The 19,113-nt window shown below is 45.7% G+C and overlaps 1 protein-coding gene across 2 annotated transcripts; it reads right to left on the bottom strand.

Moving 5' to 3' along the window:
• Positions 1–4,009: 4,009 nt before the first annotated feature.
• Positions 4,010–10,535, bottom strand: BATF3 (basic leucine zipper ATF-like transcription factor 3). 2 transcript variants are annotated; one of them, XM_038396321.2, is made up of 3 exons: positions 9,706–10,347; positions 7,174–7,278; positions 4,010–4,652 (listed from the first exon to the last, which is right to left on the bottom strand). In XM_038396321.2, exons 1-3 carry the CDS (start codon positions 9,775–9,777, stop codon positions 4,467–4,469), a joined length of 363 nt encoding a protein of 120 aa, XP_038252249.1. In that variant the 5' UTR covers positions 9,778–10,347; the 3' UTR covers positions 4,010–4,466. The 2 variants fall into 2 exon arrangements, with proteins under 2 accessions (XP_038252249.1, XP_043367711.1); XM_043511776.1 differs by lacking the exon at positions 4,010–4,652 and adding an exon at positions 4,666–5,237 and having other exon boundaries at positions 9,706–10,535.
• Positions 10,536–19,113: the final 8,578 nt, after the last annotated feature.

Here is a 19,113-nt window from a genome sequence, read left to right as displayed (position 1 = left end):
CGTGACTACCACAGCACTTTTCCTTGCTGAATTCTACACAATAAAAACTGATCTATTATATGCCCCCATCACCTTCTGGAGCAGTCAACAAGAAGCTGCGCTGAAATCGCATCTAGAAGGTTGTAAATATTCATATATATATATATATATATATATATATATATATATATATATATATATATATATAGAAGATCAGTGGAAGAAGTCGTTCCCTTTTTTTCCTCTTTAAATGTCTAGCTCAAGGTACAGAGTCAGCATCTATTATAATCAAATTAAAGGTTTCAGAGGGCCTGACTACTATTTTCTGTTGATTTTTCACCTTTTAAGGCTAAAATTGGTTTTCAGAGAGACTTCAGTCATTCTGTACATCACCAAAATTAATAGAAAGACAGCGCCGGATTGGGCCCAATTGGTTAATTGATAGAGTGTTTTTTAATTTTGGTAGACTTGATCATCATGCATTTTGCCTCTTCATTGTGATAAATAGAACATATAAGACTCACGACCATAACAGCCAAATCTGGACAGATGGCAAACTTCACTGTGCATTTGAAAACCACAATCAAACTCACATGGCAACCCTCACATGTATTGTACATCCATATACAACAAGGCTATGACTACATGGTAACCCTCATATATACCATACAATTGAAGACAACACAGCTCCCACTTAATACACATCCCTCACATATACTGTACATCAGAAAACAAAATAGCTCAAATTCACAGAGAACAAATCAAGTATTTTGGAAGTTTTCTAAAGCTAGGACGTGACTAGCTAGGACAGGACATTTTAGCACATACACAGATTTAGAATATATATTGCAATGGTGTGTTAGTCTGCTCCAAAGGGGGAGGTTTGGATTTGATCAAGACATTTTTGTTGCTTAGTTTACAAAGGAACCTTTTCCTTTGCGTTCTTCTTTCTTGTTCTATTGTAACAATATAATTATCCCAGCCTCTAGAATAAATTTCTATTTTTAAATACATTACAAACCTATACCTCCTGAACAATTCATTTGATTTTTGTAATCAGTGTAGCCCCAGTGTCGATCTTTTTATTTATCCCATGTGAGACTTTGCTTTATTAGCTCAGCTCCCTTCTTGCCAGGTGTGGACTCAAATGTCAAATTAACTATAAGCAGACAGCAATGTTGAATTTATTTGTGGAATGTTGCTCATTTTAACTAATTATTTTTAAGATGCCCAAAGGCCTTTGAATATTGGGCACCAAAAAGTTTGGTAAGTTACCACTCTATTATTAAATATGAGGATGATGCATCAATATCAATGTCAACAATATCATACACACTTTGGTGACAGGGCTGGAAAAATAGTCCATGTGGTCTGCCACTTACTGTGCCTTTTGGTCTTTACATAATGAACATAATAGTTCCAAGGAGACTGTAGTATCTCCATCACTGGAGGTTTTTAAGAACAGTTTGGACAAACACCTGTCAGGAACAGTCTAAGTATACTTGGCCGTGCTTCAGCACATGGGGTACTGTGGATGACCTGTTGAGGTCCCTTCCAGCCCTACATTTGTATGAGTCTATTAGTCTATTTCTGGATTCCATAGTAAATAAATGCCAAAGGAAGCCTACAATGTTCAATTATAATGTCCTTTTATAAACATCTCTGCTTTTTGACAGTGTATCAAAGAAAAACAATGAAGCAGCCATTACTACTTCATTGTTATTCAAATTAGCAGAAAAAATTCAATAAATGATGCCTTGAACTATTTTGGTGTGTGTGGCTGAGCAAGATCCATGGCCTGACTTTTTAATTTGGCTTTAAAATTAGAGTTCCTGCTAATTTAATTCTGGATGATTGCTGAACACAAGCCAGTGTTGCTGGGGAGCAAGAGTGGAGGTGGGGGCTTTACCTGGGCATAGGGTTACCATATTTCAAGTTCCCAACTAGAGGACATTGTTGGGGGGTAGGGAGGTAAAGGAGGAGCTGGAGGGGGATTTGGGGTGCTGGATGGAGTGTGTGTGTGTACTGGGAGGGGGTATTTGGAGGTGCTGGAGGGGTGTGTTTACTGGGAGGGGGATTTGGGGATGCTGGAGAGGATATTTGGGAGTGCTGGAGGGGTGTGTGTACTGGGAAGGGGATTTGGGTATGTTGGAGGGGTTTATGTGTACTGGGAGGGGGTACTTGGGGGAGCTGAAGGGGGTATTTTGGAATGCTGGAGGGGTGTGTATACTGGAAGGGGGTATTTGGGGGTGCTGGAGACGTGTATGTGTACTGGGATGGGGTGTGGGAGGGTGCTGGAGACGTGTGTGTACTGGGAGGGGGTATTTGGGGTTGCTGGAGGGGTGTGTGTACTGGTAGGGGGTATTTGGGGGTGCTGAAGGAGTGTGTGTTCTAGGAGGAGGTATTTGTGGGGTGCTGGAAGGGGTATATGGGGAGTGCATGTGTACTGGGAGTGGGTATTTGGGGGTGATAGAGGGGGGAGTGTACTGGGAGGGCTATCTAGGAAGTGTTGGAGGGGGTACCTGAGGCCTCACTGTCGAGGTGGGGGGCAGTGTCGTGCTCCCTCTCACAGTGGCAGGGAGGCTGGCCCAGGCCCGAGAGCAGCGCCAGCCTGTCAGGCAGCGCCTCCTTGTGCGCCTCTCCCCCTCTGTAGGGCAGGGAACCAAAGCCTGGCCCTGTCACCCCGCCCAGACAGGCTCTGCGGCCCCGCGGCGGGGCAGGTGGCCTGGCCGAGAGCCGCTCGGCGGCTCCGCTTACCTGGCAGGCTGGGCTAGGAAGGCAGGATCTGGCATCTGTGGATGCAGGGGAGGGACCAACTGGGGCGCGGAGATGGCTCTCTCTGAGCAGCAACGTCTGCTCCGCAACGAAAAATCCCGGACATTGCCTCTTATTTGAAAACTGTGCCCGGACGGAGGGTGGGCTACCAAAAAAGAGGCCATGCCTGGGAAAACCTGGGCATCAGGCAGCTTCAGCTCTAGGCCTCTGACTCCTCAGCAGCCAACTCCCTCCCAAGCAGTGCCCTGTCCTAGATACCTGTAATTCTGGTCAGACTGTACAAGGGATCCCCTGCTGGAAGGAGGCTCACATTGCAGCCAGCTGGCTGTTCAGCGGCTGAAAAGTCAGGCAGGTCTCCATCCTGTAGCCATGCTTTTATCTACCGACCATACCACCAACTTCCCTGTGGAGACAGGAGGCAGTACAGCAGTGATTTGAACGTAGGTCTCCCACATCCTGGGTGAGTGCTCTAACCACTGGGCTATTGGGCAAAATGGGGACACCACCACCATCTCCTCCGGCATCTTTTGTGCAGGTTTAGGCATGCTATCAGTACACCTATGGGATCAGGCCCCAATGGCAACATAGACAGGAGAATGCCTAGTTGATAAATCATGCTGGGGCTTAGGTGACGTTAAACACCGAGCTGCTGGATGGGGGCAGGATTGAGGCAGCTGTGCACACCTGTTGCCAAAATGTAGGCACCGTGGGGATTTGGTGAATGCTAGTGGCACCTAAGTGTTGGGCTTAGGCAACTAATGTGGCAGTTAGGCACCTAAGAGTCTCCCTGGTGAAACTAGCCCTAGATGTGTAATGGGGAAAAGGGCAACTAGTAAATTACAAAACATACAAACAAATCACAAAACAAAAAAAACCCAAAGGGAATTCCCCCAGTAGAATTCCACTGGCTACAATGGCTTTGCTCTTGGGATGAATCTGGACCCCAAACTGCCTGTTTTACATTTACTCCCTGGAAAATGGGCGCACACGTCATGCAAGAATGGGAATAAAACTCTTTGAGGATTGATGGTTTGAGGACCAGTGATTAGGGAACTGAAGATGATCTACACTCAGTTGTTACACAAGCTTCAGAAGGGAAGCCAATAAAGCTTTTCAAACATTCTGAAGCTGGTGATAAGCAAGTAATAAGGCACACTGAAAGCAGGGAGATTAGCATTAGACTCTGGATTTGACAAATGAGCAAATGTAAAAGTGTTCAAAAGGCATTGGATATCGAAGAAGGTGGGAGACACCATAAAGATAAAAAGAGCACATTGATTTTATTAGCCAAACCCCAGTGTAAACAAAAAATGAGCAGCCAGGATATTATATATATAATAACTATGGATGACAACTCAGAAATAATAGCCGGCATAGTGTGGGGTAAATCATATCCTAGCCTAGACTGCTATTTTTCTCCAGAGTTTCCATCCTGTAAAAGCAGATTGTATCATATTTTGCCATTTATGAACATGAAACAGTGTATTACAGGTTCTAGAAAATAAATTGTAGCTCAGTCTTGTTCTCCCCACACTGACCTTTTTGATATTCAGAGGATTTAGAGATGTAAAGGCCTATTAGATCAAGTCCATCCCTCTGCAAGAGGGAGGATATACCTGCATTGTGGTGAAAAAAAAAAGAAGCTGGATCTTTAAATCTCTCCCATTTACGTACAACAATAACCAGCATTTAAAGGCAATAAGGAGGAGCTCTCATCTTGGCAGGCAACTGGTGAGGGCATCAGGCCTGGGTATGGTCACAAAGTTCATGGAGCAGTGCAATAAAGGGCAGATCTTTTCATGGTCCTTCAACACCTCGCTCAGGTGTTTCATCTCATCTGTTAGTTTCCCAATCTCTCTTTTCAGGGAGGTATTTTCTTGTTCAAGGCACTCATATTCCTGGAATGAAAAAAGGAAGCCCACTGCTAATAAAAACATTCCTTTCGGTGCCTTCACCTGTTTTTAATCAAATGATAGCAGAATAAATTGTTGCTTCTGCTTATTTAATGTTTTGAAATCTAACATAAGAATCAAAATACTGAACTAGCCTAATAAATACAGATGCTTGTAACAATACGACTGTTACTATCCATGTTCTTACTGAGCTACTGTTGTGGGCCCAGATCCTGAGCTGTGGCCACGAAGCATGTAGTCCCACTCAGGAGGGGATTGCGAAGGTAGCATTTAGCCACCTTTGCATTCCCCTGATCCTGGGCTAATCTATTTTGTTCTGGTTCCCCCATCACAAACTGTTGTAGCCTACGGGTGCTCTAGGTTGTGCTTGCTGGCAATGGCCCAAAGGGACCATTCCGGGAACCAGGGATTGCAGGAGTGTGGGCTGTGACCAGAATACCCAGCTTCTTTCCCCAGCCATGCCCTCTGCATTGGTTGAAGAGATGGGTGGTTTAGGAGTTCCACACCATCCAAAGATCCTTCCACACAGGATACATCTTCTGCAGGCTGCAAAAGGCAGTTTTGTATTGCCTAAAAAAATGAAAAGTACCCAAGTTAGACTGGGCAGAGTCTTGGTCTGCTTTGGGAAACATGAGTAGTTGGGCAACTGCCAAAGTGCTAAATCTGTGCCTGGCATTTCTTCCCTTTCAGGTGTACAATGACTTGTGTGGCTGCGAAGCTCAGATTGGCCATGTAATGCCATGAAAGCTATTGAGCCCAAAGTCTGGCCCTGAGAGCAGCTAACTCAGCTCTACATTCTGCATTTATGTTTCAGAACGAAATTAAGCACTACTTTCTTTCTACATTATCTACTATATAAAATAATGATTACAAAATTGGAACACATCTGAGAGCCCCTCATTTTCTGCTATCACCTGCTGCTCTTCTGGGACTTGAGTAACTTGCTAGAGACCTTGTAATATAAACTGAACTGGTATATATGCTGGGGGAGAGGGTATTATTATTAATTTATTATTATTTGTATTAGTGTAGCACCTAGGAGTTCCACTCGTGGACCAGTACCCCCATTATGCTAGGTGCTGTACAGACACAGAACAATAACACAGTCCCTACCCCAAAGAGCTTACAATCTAAATATAAGACAAGAGACAACAGATGGATGCAGACAGATGAGGGAATACAGTGAGATGATAATGATCAGCATGAAAAGGCTGTGGGACCAGTGTTTCAGTGCAACTGCAGTTTTCTCTGGTTTTAACTTTCAACTGAATGTGGGTTAGCAGAGTTAACTTCCACAGAAGTTCATATCTAGATCAACACAGGCTGTCCAACCACCACGACCAGTGTGCTTATATTGCAAGAAAATAATCATTCATCCTATTTTCCTATCTGAAAATGCAAATATCCCACAATCCAGCAAGTGTAACAAACTGTTTCCCTCTGAAGTTATCTTTATTGTTCCCCCTTTAAAATGTGTTTAAATTTAATACTCACAAGAGCACTATGAAGAATTTAATATGCAGGCAGGTTCGGTGTTGGTTTCTAAACACAGCTCTGCCATTGCACCCACATCAATCCTGACCCACGCCCTTGTTATTCCAGTCCTGCTTCTTACCTGAGCAGAGACTGCATATGGGAATGAATTAACTGAACTGAATTATAGAAGAGTTTGGAGGCATTCTGTAGTAGACACCAGGAGAAGAAAAGCTCAGAAATTTGACATTTCATCTCTAGAAGTTGGTATCGTGGAATCCAGGTATGGTGACCCTATTACAAGTATTACCTGCACTTCACAGTGTTTTGCAAGAACAAAAGACATGAAAAATTGTCTTCTGTGGATAAATTTTATTTTCACAATGTAGAAGATAGAAATAATTCTGTGCTGAACTGGGACCTGAAAGTTGCATCACTTACATAAAGGCATTAGTAACATAGTAGTAAATATTTATAGTATGGTGGTGCCCAAAGCCCCAGTCGAGCCGGAAGCTCCATTTTCCTGGCTGCTGTACAAACACTGAAAAGAGACAATGCCTGCCCTGTTAGAGTTACAACTGAACAGACAGTAGGACTACCATATTATATTATTGACGCTTAGGGCTTGTTAATAGGATTTCAAAAAGGATCAGACATTTATATGCACAATGGAAACATCCACAGTTTAAGATAGGATAAAATATATATAAGGTGTCTAAACCCTCATATTTCAGTGACTTATTGGAGTTAGGAGAAGCTTCCCCTAGGGGAAGCTTATTCCTTAATTGTTCAGTATAAAGATCTAGCACCGTTGGCAAGTTCCAGAAGTTTCATTGTAGGCAAAATATTGGACTAGACAGCTCAACAGCATGGTCCACTATGGTAATTCATATGTTTTTACACCAAACCCATACTTCCTCATGCTGGATTATTACAAAAACCACTTCATATCCTGTTTAAGAAATGCATAGTATGGTTAAATTCCGCACACAACGCTCAAAAGACAACAGCAACATGTGAAGTACCCATTCACCTCATGGAGTTTGTCTGCTTTCTGTGTTTGTTTCTTCCGGCTTCTCTGGGCAGCGACTCTGTTTTTTTCTCTCCGTCTTATCTTCCTATCATCCTCTTCAGGACTCTGAAAAACCAACCAAACACACCTTGTTGCTGTTTTTTAAAAAAGTGCACTGAGATTCAAAAAACAAGGAAATAGCTTTTAGTGAAAATAAGCAAACAATCTGGTGTGCTTCATAATAATAATATTTCATTCTTACATAATCTTTTCCATCCACACATCTTAAAGTACTTTGCAAAGGTCAGTAAGTAGCATTATCTCCATTACACAGACAGGGAAACTGAGGGATGGAGAGATTTGTGGCCTGATTTTCAAAAGTGCTGAGCATTTGTAGCTCCTATTGACATCAGTGGGAGCTGGGGTTGTTGAGCAAGTCAGTGGCACAACCAGGACTAAAAAATAGAGAGGCCTGATTCTGCGGTACCCTGTGTCCAAGAGGCTAGAACTAGGGGTGCTGAAGGTGCAGCAGCACCCCCTGGCTTGAAGTAGTAATAACAACCAAATACATTCTTTCCACTTTCAGCACCCCCACTATAAAAATTATTCTAGTACCCCTGCCTGTATCTTGCCCTAACTCTACCAATCAGAATAATAGTGTTTATGTCCATTTAATCCAGTAGACCATGTGGTCTTCCAGAAACAACCTTGTTGATTACATAAATAGCATACAATACACATTCCACAGTATCTTTGAAATTTACACAATCACAGATGTTTTGGTTTTTTAGAAAGGAAAATTTCTTATATAAAATATCTTACTAAGAGATCCTATTTTGGATTAATGTTTTCTTGTATTGTTCACACACAAAATCCACTCACAACCTAGAAAATAACTTTCTGTTTTCATTTTGGAGTCTTGATCATGGTTTGTGGAGGCTTCAGGAGGCTTTCCATTATAAATCCAATGATTAACTCTCCCTTGCATACCTGAAAAATTCTCCATGTGGTCTGAAATTTCATTTGCTTCCTCTCAGGCTAGAGCAGAATTTTATATATATTAAAGGAATCAAGTAAATAAGCTTTCCTGGTAGCTAATAATGCCCAACAACAGTTTTCTGCAGATCTAAGTCACATTCGACTTAGAAGACAATAAGATTTTTATTGTCCAGAGAAAGAACATTCATCACTAAGTTGCAGCAAATTTTGCAGAAGAGTGAGCTGGGATTGGAGAGCAGGGGGAGGAGTTCCCCAAGCATGCTGCAAGCATTTCCCTACAGTTCTGTAATAGGACATGATCAATTGCCTTTCATCTTGGTTTAGAAAGAAGACACAGAGTTCATCCCAGCATGTCAATGACAGCGTTAAGGCTGCTAGCAGTGGTGGCTGCTGTTGCTCCTAGCAATGTTTACTCCAAAGTATGTAAAGTTAACCACTGTTTCCTCTCTTACAAGGAAGATTTATGATAAAGTCTGTGAACTGAACTAATTTCTGCAGTAACACTATGGAGTCACATCAGTGATGAATTCCATCCCATGTGTCAGACATGCTCAGGAGAGACATATGTCTGTGTGTGGTTTCATGAAAGAAAGGGCTACATGGGCAAGAGGCACGCCCGTGGTAATTACAGATCCATGGAAAGAGGGCATCTTGTTCTGTTCTATTCTGCATCTTCCCTAGGGGGTTAGAGATTACAGCACAGGCATGTCCAGGTAGGAGTTAGTGTCCCAAGACAAGCTCAGGACAACCAATACCAGCATCAATGAGATGCTGCTCTTCATCTTGGGAAGCAGGGAAGCTAGCCCTTTCTCTGCGGGTTGCCAACTCGCCAGGATTGTCCTCGAGTCTCCAGGAATTAAAGATTAATTAAATTAAATTAAGATTTAATTAAAGGTTATGTCATGTGATGAAACCTCCAGGAATATGTCCAGCTAAAACTGGCAGCCCTACAGTTCTGATCATCCTGTCTCCTACCTCTACATCCTGATCCTGGCTGCCATCCTGTGAATCTGCCCTGCCAAGAGGAGGAAAAAAGCCTTCTTTGCCTGCACCTCCCACCTGACTATGGTCACTGTGTTATAGGGGACTCAGCCTTATGTATTTGGGACCCAGTTCCAGCTGCGCCATAGATCAGGACATGGTCGTGTCAAAAGTGATCCCCATGCTGGACCCCGGATCTACAGCCTCAGGAACGTGGGGGTGAAGGATGCCACCTATGGTAGTGAGGAAAACATTTCCTCCTGTGATCTGATTTGCAGGGAGTCCATAAGAGAGAGAGAGAGGACCAGAGGCGAGTCGGTGCCAAATTGAAGGAAAGCACTCGGCGCTCACCAGGGGCATCAGCCACCTTTGTACAGGAGAGGGAAATGGGATGAGATGAGGGAAAGGCTGCTGTGAGATCCCGGCCCACGCCCTCCCGTGCTTCCCCACAGCCTGCTCCTGCCCGGCTGGCGTCCCGCCGCAAGCCCCGGCGGCTGTGCCCCTCGGACCCTGACTACCGCTGCCGCTGCCCGGCACCCTTCATCCTCCCCTTCCCCTTCCCCTGCCCGGTACCTGCGGCTGATTCCCATCGGAAGAGGCGCTTCTCTGCAGAACGCTGCCCGAAGCCGGGACACCGTGCGACATCCCGGGAGCTGCTGAGCGGCCGGGGCCGCGGCGGGAGCCCAAAGAGCAGCCACGCTCCCCGCACCCCGGCCCCTGCCAGCGCACTCCTGTCCCCAGCCTCGCTAGGGGGAAACTCCGGCCCGGGGCATCCCGGCAGCCTGCACCTGGCTGCAGCGGCTCGCACGCTCTCTGTGCTTCCCCAGCCCCCGGGGAGGAGCCGCCCCCTCTGCCCGGATCCGGCCGCTGCCGCAGCCTCCGGGAGGCAGAGCCTGGGAGTCCCGCACTCGCGGCGGCGGCGGCAGCAGCTCTCGCTTGTCAATTTCATGGAAGTCACGTGGCGCCCTTTGAAACTCAGGAGGGAACTAGCTGCAAAACCGCAAGGGTGGCTGCGTGGGGAAGCGAGAGGGGCTGCGGAGCACAGCCAGGCGGGGGGGGGGGCAGAGCTCCCTTCCCCCGCACGCCTCGGCGGGCCTCTGACAGCGATAGATACCCTAGCAGCGGCGCGGGGGAGGGGGCAATCTGGGAAAGAAGAACTGAAGGCTACCACCAGCAGCGGAAAGCGATTCCTTGGCGATGGGAGCCAAACTTCCCCACCCACTAACTACCTAGTAAAGAGAGAACATGTCAGAGGGGGCTGGACGGGAGGGTTTAGTTCAGCTCCTTAGAGAGAAAAACTCAGCCCCCGCTCTGAAGGGGGACAGGGATTGGGGGGGTTCAGATCCGGAGTTTGGACTTAGCCCCATTTCTACAATTACGTTTTTTAAGGACTAGGAGGGGGAGTGAAAAGAGGAAGAGGAAACAGGATCACAATCCTTAACACGCTCCCGCCTGCACAGCCATACATTGGATTAGGTTTCAGAGTAGCAGCTGTGTTAGTCTGTATTCGCAAAAAAGAAAAGGAGGACTTGTGGCACCTTAGAGACTAACGAATTTATTTGAGCATAAGCTTTGGTGAGCTACAGCTCACTTCATCGGATGCATTCGGTGGAAAATACAGTGGGGAGATGATTTATATACACAGAGAACATGAAACAATGGGTTTATCATACACACTGTCAGGAGAGTGATCACTTAAGATGAGCTATTACAAGGAGGGGGGAAGGAGGAAAACCTTTTGTGGTGATGATCAAGGTGGGCCATTTCCAGCAGTTAACAAGAACGTCTGAGGAACAGTAGGGGATGGGGTGGGGGGGGAAATAAGATAGGGAAATAGTTTTACTTTATGTAATGAGCCATCCACTCCCAGTCTCTATTCAAGCCTAAGTTAATTGTATCCAGTTTGCAAATGAATTCCAACTCAGCAGTCTCTCGTTGGAGTCTGTTTTTGAAGTTTTTTTGTTGAAGGATAGCCACTCTCAGGTCTGTAATCGTGAGATTGAAGTGTTCTCCGACTGATTTTTGAATGTTATAATTCTTGACGTCTGATTTGTGTCCATTTATTCTTTTACGTAGAGACTGTCCAGTTTGACCACAGTTTGACATTGGATTAGATGGATTCTCTAGGGGGACAGTGAAAACAACCATTTCCTGTATATAAAAAGGGTCTGTCCTGCCACCAGGACAGTGATGAGACCAGTATAAATGCTTAGCAAGAAGGATGAGTTTTAAATTCATAACTTTGCTAACTACTAAAAATCATGGCCTGAATAGACACACTGGATTTATGGCTTATTATAAGAATGTATAAGGCATTAACAACCCTCCCAGCTGCCTGCCTTCTCCCCACATTTCCTTCCCTCCCATGGGAGGGGTGTTAACAGGCCAATTCACTTTGAATGGGCCCTTGCAATGTGTTAACTACGTATGCTAAACAATCTGTCCAACTCTGGTATTTAGCTGTGACACTTTGAGTTAGGCCTTATCTACACTACAAAATTTTGTCCACAAAAGGCAGCTTTTGTCGACAAAACAGTGAGTGCGTACATCCTGCAATGCGACATTTGGTGGCAAAAATGCCATTTTGGCAACAAAATATAACCACCCCAACAAGAGGTTAAGGGTATCTCTATGCTGCCCGCATTACAGTGCGGCCGTGGCAGCGCTGGGACATGGGCAGCATAGACATGCTTTATTGCTGGGGGAAGAGCTCTCCCAGCAATAAAAAGTAACCACCCCAAATGAGGGATAGTAGCTTTATTGCCATGAGCGCGGCTCCCTGTGATAAAGCGCTGTCTATATTGGTGCTTTTCAGCACTAACACTTTTGTCGCTCAGGGGGTGCTTTTTCACACCCCTGAACAATTAAAGTTTTAGTGCTGAAAGTGGCAGTGTAGCCACCACGCTTGATTTTACCACTTTAACTGGCCTCCAGGAGGTGTCCCACAATGCCCATCGTGACCGTTCTGGTCAGCAGTTTGGACTCCGCTGCCCTGCAGCCTGGAAAACAACCATCCACCTCTCCCGCTTAGAAGCGCTGGAAATGTTTGAAATTCCATTTCCTGTTTGCTCGGCCTGGAGAGGTCTCATTGCATCTTCCCATGTGCCCATGGCAGGTTATCACAGCAAACGCTCTCTCGCTTGGACCACTGCAGAGCTGTTGGATCTGCTCAGTATATGGGGAGAGGAGGCTGTGCTGTCCCAGCTGTGCTTGAGCCATAGGAATTTTGATACCTACGGGCAGATTTCTCGAGGTTTGTGTGAAAAGGGCTATGATTAGGATGCACAGCAGTGCAGAGCCAAGATAAAGGAGACAAGGCAAGCGGACCATAAGGTGCGGGAGCCAAACCATCGCTCCAGTGCTGCACCTAAGACCTGCTCGTTCTATAAGTAGGTGGATGGTATCCTCAGTGGCGACCCCACCTCCATTGCCAAGAGCCCCGTGAATACTTCAGTGGGCCTAGACACTGGAAAGACAATCTACTCTGGAGAACGAAGTCATTGATGAAGAAGTGGAGTTCAGGGGCAGCAGGTTTGTATAATTTTTGGTGGTGTCCAGAATGGGTCCAAGTCCCGTCCCCCCTCCCATCTGCCTAAGGCTCTGGGAGGGAGTTTGGGTGCAGGGTGCGGGCTCTGGGCTGGGGCAAGGGGTTGAGGTGCAGGGGGCGGGCTCTGGGAATGAGTTTGAGTGCAGGGTCTGGGCTGGGGCAGGCGGTTGGGATGTGGGATGGGTAGGATGACCCGATACCAAGAGTGAAAAGTTGGGACAGGAGGTGGGGGGTAATTGGCACCTATATAAGACAATGCCACAAATATCAGGACAGTCCCTATAAAATCGGGACCTCTGGTCACCCGAAGGTGGGGTGCATAGGATTGGCTCTGGGAGGGAGTTTGGGTGTGGGGTCTGGGCTGGAGCAGGGGGTTGGGGTGCAGGAGAGGGTGTGGGGTGCGGGCTATGGGAGGGAGTTTAGGGCAGGGGTGCAGGAGAGGGTGAGGGGTGCAGTGCTTACCTCGGCAGCTCCCAAAAGTTACCTGCACCCCCCTCTGGTAGCAGCTCCTAGGCGGGGGGCTGGAGGAGTCTCCATGCACTGCTGCCCACAGGCACCGTCCCCGCAGCTCCCATTGGCTGCAGCTCAGGGCAGGGGCAGCGCGTGGAGACAAGCCCCCCACCCCCAGGAGCTGCAGGGATGTGCCGGCTGCTTCCGGAAGCAAAGCAGGTGGGTGAGCGAGCAGGTGGGCAGGAAGCTGCCTTAGCCCTGTTCCACTGCCAGTGGTGGCGGCAGGGGCCCTGGGCCCTTTTAAATTGCCCAGGGGCGGCAGGTGGGGCCAGCGGGGACGCTCCAGGGGAGGCACACGGGGGCAGCAGGTGGGGCCGGGGGAAGGGACCCAGCTGTGAACTTTGGTGGAGCCAGGGCCCCGTGCTCTCATATTGATGGAGCACAGGCGCCATGGGCCCATACAACTCGCCGCTCCTGGTGGAGTTAGATGATGATGTGGAACTCCCAGGGGGGTCTGCCGGTGAGGCAGGCAGCCAGGAACTGTTCACCACTCCAGAGGCATCTAGCCAGTCTCAGCAGTTGCTCTCCGGCGAGCAAGAAGCAGGAGAAGAGATGCCTGGTAAGTGGCTTGGTTTGTGTAGCGCGAAGGTAGGTTCAGGGTATAGAAATGTGGGAGGCTGGCTGTGGTTCTGTGAGCTGGACATTTCCCTGTGTAGCTAATCACTGCGGCGGAACAGGATTTTGATGAATGCTGAGATCTCATGGGCATCCTCCAGAGAGATCTCCAGGAAAGTTTCCTGAAAGTACTCAATAATCCGCTGCTGAGGGTTCCGTGGCAGAGCTGCTTTGTTCCTTCCCCTATTGTAGGAAACTTTCCCACACCATTTTGCAATCACTTGCGTAGGGACCAAAGCGGCACACAGACAAGCAGCATAGGAACCAGGGCGGAAGGCACAAGCGTTTCCCTGCTTACCCATAGCAGTGAGATATCTGCTATAATGACCCCTGCCTGTGGAAAAGTGTGGGAGAATTTTATAATTTTTTTCCCTAGTTGACTGCATCACAACCCTTGCAGAATGAGTGCTCTTTTCCCCATGTGGCGCACCGCCGCCCCCACTCACCATGCTGTGGGTGTTTGCAGAGATGTGTGCTTGCCAAGGATCAGTGAGAAAGTGAGTGCATGTTGCAAAAGGTGTATTTTACTGTAATGTTTCAATGCTGTGCGTGAATTTAACAATCATGCTTCTGTGCATTGTTCCTTGTGCTTTGGCAGATATGGCCTTCAGGAACAGCACCCACCCACCCACACACCGGCCGAGCATCTCTGCCGCATAAGGAAGTCCCCAAGTCAGAGTGAAGAAGACATGGTCTGGGAGGTCCTGCACTTCTCCTTGCGTTCCCTTTTCTCTGCTTTGGAGTGGTGGGAAGCCAAAAGGCAGGACAGAAAAGAAAATCAGGAGTTTGTTAAGGACGCTAGTGAGCAGATGATTAAAGTCATGGAGAAGCAAACGCAGATGCTGCAGTCCTTAATGCTGCAGCCTGAGCAGATCCGTGCCCGCTCTCCCCTGCCGCACATTCAGAACTCTTTTCCATGCCCTCCACCCCCAACTCCTCCCACACAGTCCTTTCCACTTGCTGGGACTTCTTGGTTTCGCCTTTGCTCCACCCCCTCGGACAATTTTCAGAGCTCTGTGTTGGTCCAACTTTAATTATGAAAGTCTGCCCTTCCCTGGGACCTCCTTTCCCACAAAGCATCTTTGTGTGTGTTGTTTCTTGTGCAATAAAAGCAAAGTTTTTGTAAGTTAACTCATCTTTATTTGTTTTCTACACACTGAGATAGCAGGCTCTACCAATACATACATGGGCAGTTTATTCATGTGCTTGCTTGACTGTAAGGCCCCAAATGTCACCATTGCTTCCTAGGAAAACTACATGTAACGTAACATTGCAGCACCAATCAGAGATATACGTTACTGGTTCTCATTTTCAAAGTGTTACCTCAAAGCCTCCTTTATTGAAATTCCTCCCCCCACCTCCACCCCCTTTGGGGTTCTCTGACAGCCCTGGTATCTGGCTGCTCAAAATCAGCAGCCAAGCAGTCTGCCTCAGCACTCCACCCCTGAGCAAACCTTTCACCCTTATCTTCACAAATATTATGCAATGTACAGCATGTGGCTGTGACTATGGGAACATTATCCTCATTAAGGCCTAACCTGCCACCAGTGCGGCTTTAATCTGGAAAAAGCACATTCCCCTGTCATCTGGCACCTACTCAGCCTGTTGTTGAACCACTCTACTGCTGTCCAGGTTTCCTGTGTAAGCTTTCACAAGTCACAGCTGGGTCTCCCAGGATCTCTATGACATTTCAACATCTCCCAATGTAATCTTCTGGTTTGGAAAGAAACTGCTTTCTATACAGGCTGGTGTTCTGAAGATGCATGTGTCATGCACCTTTCCAGACCACCCCTTGTTGATGTCAGTGAAACTCTCACGGTGATCCACAAGCGCCTGCAACACCATGGAGAAGCACCTCTTCCCATTAATGTACTCCGTCACAAGGTGGTCTGATGCCAAAATTAGAATGTGTGTGCCATCTATTGCCCCTCCACTGTTAGGGAAACCCATTTCTGCAAAGCCATCCACTGTTTCACACACATTTCCCAGAGTCATGGTCCTTTGTAGCAGGATGTGATTAATTGCCCTGCATATTTGCATTAACGCAGCACCAACAGTGGACTTCACCGTTGATTTGCGACCAACCAGTAGCAGTCTGAAGTCATCAGCTTCCACACAGCGATTGCCACACGCTTCTCTACTGAGAGGTTAGCTCTCATTCTTGTGTCCTTGCAATGCAGTGCTGGGGCGAGCTCCACACACAGTTCCAGGAAGGTGGCTTTCCACTGCTCGTCATCCCACACCTGCATGACTATATGATCCCACCATTCAGTGCTTGCTTCCTGAGCCAAAAAGCAATGGTGTACCCTATGCAGCTGTTCTGTGAATGACAAAAGCAATCTAAAGTTGCTCCTATCCACATCACACAGCATGTCAGGCAACTGGGAGTGTTCTTCAGTTAGGAACTTTGTGATTAACTGCAGTGCCATCTACAATGTCTTCATGACAGTTAGCAGGGCATATGCGAGATCCATCCCTTCTCACAAAGATGCTGGGGTGCACAGCAAAGAAGGGTCCTTGAAAAATACTACTAAAGAAAACCAGAAGCCCATGGAGTGCTGAGACAGAAAGCAATGCATCACGGGACATTGAGCTCAGTTCCAAGATGCGCCGCGATCCACTCTGCCTTCCCACACCACCTAGTGATAGAAGGTGTGAAGCTGGACTGTGGGATAGGTATCCAAAATGCATTGCTCACACTGTCAATGATAGTGCCCCAACTGTAGACGTGCTGTGCTGACAGAGGGAGCGAGTGTGAACATGACATTCTGATTTTTATTATGCCGACTTTTGAGTGTCAACGTCACTTTTTTCAACAAAAAGTAGTGTAGACAAGGCCTCAGTTTCCCAGACAAGAAGAAATTGAAAGCTTGTTTCTTGCACCAACAGAAGTTGGTCCAATAAAATATATTACCTCTTGCACCTTGTCTAGCTAGAAAGACAAAGATTATGTAGGGACAATTGATATCTTGCTATGCCTGGAAGCTACCTCTGGCCTCATCATTCATGAGGATTTCCTTTCATCAACACATGCATTGCTGTAGGTCCCTGAATGTTTTTCTTGAAAAATTATTAGTACAAGTCAAAAGTTCAAGAGGTTAAATTTAACATACCTTCATCATGACCTATATGAAACTTGATGATAATATGATACTACTACAGATGCAAAATGTTTCATGCTACTTAAAAGGAAGATATATTGGTTTTACATTCCAAACTCCTTCCTGAACATCTGAGTCAATAGTTTTGCTTCTCTTTTAAAAACAACCAGAAGAAAAATGTTTCTCTGTTTCCCCCAAATTCTTTTCCCCACAAAATACACTGTTCCAAAGCTCAGGATGGGCAATATTAATTTTTGCACTTCTGACAGGTTTGAGATCTGATATTCTGCAATCCCTCAAGGTTACATGGAAGCTTGGTATTACTGAAAGGGAAGATCCCCAGCTTTGCAAAGAGAAACCTACATTTGTTTCTATTTTCAGTAAGTTCAGAAATATATATAGAAAAGCTATTTTAGGGAACTTCTATAGTTTTCCAAAACGTCTGATTAATTTTCTCATTTACCAGAGAACAGTGCAGTTGGTTTCATGGTACCTAAGGCAGACTTGCTTTATGAGTGGAGGAATATGAAACAACTCAAATATTTCTAAAGTAGTTTTTCTAAACATGAGGGGTGGATACTGAAGATATGGTGACGCAATGTGGTATTACCTTTGTATGGACTGCTATTTGGGATAATCTGAATAATTCACTTGTGGCTTCACCCCTCGTGGGTAATACAGCCATTTCAACTTCATCCCAGCTAAACCTCCCACGTTATCACATATTCACTATGGGGGTGGAGAGGATTCCACTGACATCAGTGGACTTTGGATCAGACTCCCTATGCATAGTGGAATAAATTCATCCCTGGTGTAACAATACTGATGTCAGAAGTGGAGTGGACTTCAGTGCAGTTATACCAGAGATAAATGTGGGCCAAATACTATGCAGGTATTGTCTAGGGATCATGAAGTGAGACGTTTGAAAAGTCATTTTTCACATGCACTAGTCGTATTCCTTTATAAGAAGTACTTAGCACATTTTCATTTAGAGACCAATCTAGTCTGATTGCTGAAAACATGCAATCCTTTTGTTTCAAGATTAAAATGCTAATCCATGCTTATTATCCAACTAATATTTTAACAACATTATGGAGCACTAGTCCTTAACACTTAAATTTTTCTTTTCATCTTCAAATTATTTTTCAGACACTAACATATTGATTCTTCCCACATCTCTTTAAACTAGGCAATGGATATTTGTATAGGTTAAAATGTCTATGCACATCCAGTGCATATTTAGATGGAATATCTAAACATCTTACTAGTAGCACACATTATTTTGTTCAGCTATGAAAATCATAGCTTCAAGCCCAAGAAAAAACCCAATAGATGCTGTAGTTGTAAAGCCTCAGCTAATCTATCATAACAATCTAATTGGGTATGTTTACATTTTTAATTGGGTACGTCTACATTTTCTGGTATTTCCAGATTTTTTCATGTGATTCATACAATTTAAATTAATATGAAGTTATACAGCTCACAAATTAATGTAAAATATTAATTCAATTATATGGAATATAAAGCATTATATTCTAATGGTTAAAGGTAGAAGGCTAGAGGCTTGATCCAGGACTCATGGAAGTCAGAAGGAAGGCTGGTCAGTGGTTAGTGCATTAGCTTGGGACCCTAGAAACCCAGACAACTCCTTGCTCTGGGCAAGTCACTTTGATCCCACTTCTGAAGAGTATTTAGACACCTAACTAAATTGATTTTAATGGGAGTTAAATAGACTTTAGGAGAGAGAATTCCTGTGTTCTATTCCCAGCTCTTACTGTATTGCTCAGGCAAGCAGCTTAAACATCCCCTATCTCATTTTACCCAACTGCAAAATGGGTACTGCACCAACACATAGCTGCACCAACACAGAGCATCAAAGAACCTCAGTGGTGTCACAACATTTGAACCTCAGATGACTGATGCTAAAAGTACTGAGCTGCACTATCCAAATGCAAGGTGAACTAGAGCACATATGTCTACTTGAGCTGGGAATTACACAGCCCAGCTGCAGTGCAGACATAACCTTAATTGCGCTGAAGAATTTGGTTTGGTTAAATTTTGGGGGAAACTTTTATATTACACACCTAGTTGACACAAAAACAATTTCATTATTTGTTTCTCCCTGTGCACACACAAGTTCCATTGCCATCCCTGGAAGATACAAGTTCATAAGAGGAGAGTAGATGTATCTATAATTGAGAAATTACA

Source organism: Dermochelys coriacea, chromosome 3 (assembly GCF_009764565.3).
Source record: "Dermochelys coriacea isolate rDerCor1 chromosome 3, rDerCor1.pri.v4, whole genome shotgun sequence".
NCBI lineage: Eukaryota > Metazoa > Chordata > Testudines > Dermochelyidae > Dermochelys > Dermochelys coriacea.
This window is presented reverse-complemented; position numbering and strand designations above follow the sequence as displayed.